The 1,824-nt window shown below is 53.2% G+C and overlaps 1 protein-coding gene across 1 annotated transcript in view; it reads right to left on the bottom strand.

Moving 5' to 3' along the window:
• Positions 1 to 171: 171 nt before the first annotated feature.
• LOC101981528 (putative protein TPRXL) overlaps positions 172 to 1,824 on the bottom strand; it is a 3,556-nt gene continuing 1,903 nt past the window's right edge. The window contains exons 3-5 of the mRNA XM_026777712.1: positions 1,589 to 1,824; positions 586 to 746; positions 172 to 484 (exon numbers count right to left, since the gene is read on the bottom strand). Of these exons, the coding sequence (XP_026633513.1) occupies positions 437 to 484; positions 586 to 746; positions 1,589 to 1,824 (445 nt within the window). The 3' untranslated portion in view covers positions 172 to 436. The remainder of the gene's footprint in view (positions 485 to 585; positions 747 to 1,588) is intronic.

Genomic DNA, 1,824 nt, shown 5'->3' with positions numbered 1-1,824 from the left:
GAAAGGGTGTCAGATCCCCGGAACTAGAGTCACCGGTGGTTGTGAGCTGCCATGTGGGTGCTGGGAACCCTGCTCCTCTGCACAAGCAGTTAGTGCTCCTAACCACTGAGCCATCTCTCCAGCTCCCCAATTTTTTTCTTTTATTAAGACAGAGACTCATGTAGCCCAGGCTGGCCTCAAACCCCCTATGTAGCCTAGGGTAGACTTGAACATCTGACCCTGCTGTCTCTACCTCCCAAGTGCTGGGTATACCCATCACCCCTGGATTGACTTGATCTTTGAGTTGAGGACTAGATGTGTGGGCCAAACTGTCCTGAAACTCCTGGGCTCAAGCTATTCTCCTGCCGCAGGCTCCTCCCCAGGTCAGTGCAGTGGGGACTTTCCCAGCCACTGCTTTTCTTAGGTGTTATCCCCACCCCATCTCCAGGCCTCTGAGTCAGGACTGTAGGTGGTCAGCAAATGGCAGCCTCTGGCTCACGCTGCCCTAGAAGAGGAACAGGCATGGGTTAGCATTGAGCAGCACAGGGCTTTACTGAGGTGAATGTCTAATGAGAAGCCACCCAACCCCGAGGGCACCTGTCTCACCATGGATACTGTGTCCAGATTCTGAAAAGCTGCTGCTTCTCGGTTACAGTGTCTCACGGCAGTGAGCACAGAGCCCACCAGCAAGACAGACAAAAGCAGACAGACAGCGATCACCACGCCCGGGTTCCTGTGTGCTGTGGGGATCCACAGGCTGTCTGCATCTGGGGAGAGGAAAGGGTTAGCCCTGGCCAAAGCCACACCCCCAGTCCCTCGCTGGGGGATTCCTGGCGGGGGCTCCACTCCTGAGGTACACTTCAGGGCCTGTGCTATTACTTTATAAATAAATATATAATTTCATGTGGGGTGTTCTTTTTCATTTGTTTTTCCTTTCTTTCTTTCTTTCATCCTTTCTTTCTTTCTTTCCTTTCTTTCTTCCTTTTTGAGACAGGATTTCTCTGTGTAACAGTCCTGGCTGTCCTGGAACTAGCTCTTGTAGATCAGGCTGGCCTCAAACTCACTGAGATCCTCCTGCCTCTGTCTCCCAAGTGTTGGGATTAAAGGCACACACCATCTCCATCTGGCTTGTTTTTCTTTTTTTAAGATGGGACCCACCATGTGGCCCAGGTTGATCTCAAACTTGAGGTAATCCTCCTGCCGCCTTCTCCTGGTGTTAGGAATACAGGACTGGGCCATCGCAGGCAGCTACAACTAGATAATGCAACCTATCTTTCTTGCAAATAGCTGTGACCTCAGGAGCCAGCACACACTAGTGAGTTAATAAGGGCACAGACGGGCTGAAGAGATGGCTCAGAGGTCCAGAGTCCTGAGTTCAATTCCCAGAAACCACATGGTGGCTCACAACCATCTGTAATGAGGTCTGGCGCCCTCTTCTGGCCTGCAGGCATACATGGAGGGAGAACACTGAATACTATGAACAGAAGGGTTGAAGTGGACCCACACACTCCCAGGTCTGTGTCGCCCCCTGATGACTGGTGCCAGAACTGCAGCCAGGTTCCAGTCCTGTCCCCCATGTGGGGCGCCCCCCTCCCCGCCTTCCACTCACCCTGGCTGGGGCTGGACACAGTAGGTGAACCCTGTGGAAGCAAGCTTGTGAATTGGGATATGGTGGTCGGCTCGGAACCTGGGGAGCCAGAGCTGGGGAGAGAGGCTGTTTCTGGTTCTGGGGAGGCTGAACCTGAGTTTGCTCCTGTGGAGCTGGAGCTGGAGTCTGGAGTGAATGTCACTTTCAGACTCAGGGAGGTGGAGGAGACAGATGTGGACTCTGGACTTGAGGTGGAG

The sequence above is a fragment of the Microtus ochrogaster genome, unplaced genomic scaffold (genome assembly GCF_000317375.1).
Source record: "Microtus ochrogaster isolate Prairie Vole_2 unplaced genomic scaffold, MicOch1.0 UNK81, whole genome shotgun sequence".
Classification (NCBI taxonomy): Eukaryota; Metazoa; Chordata; class Mammalia; order Rodentia; family Cricetidae; genus Microtus; species Microtus ochrogaster.
The sequence above is the reverse complement of the archived record's forward strand: the minus strand, read 5'-3'. Positions and strand labels throughout refer to the sequence as shown.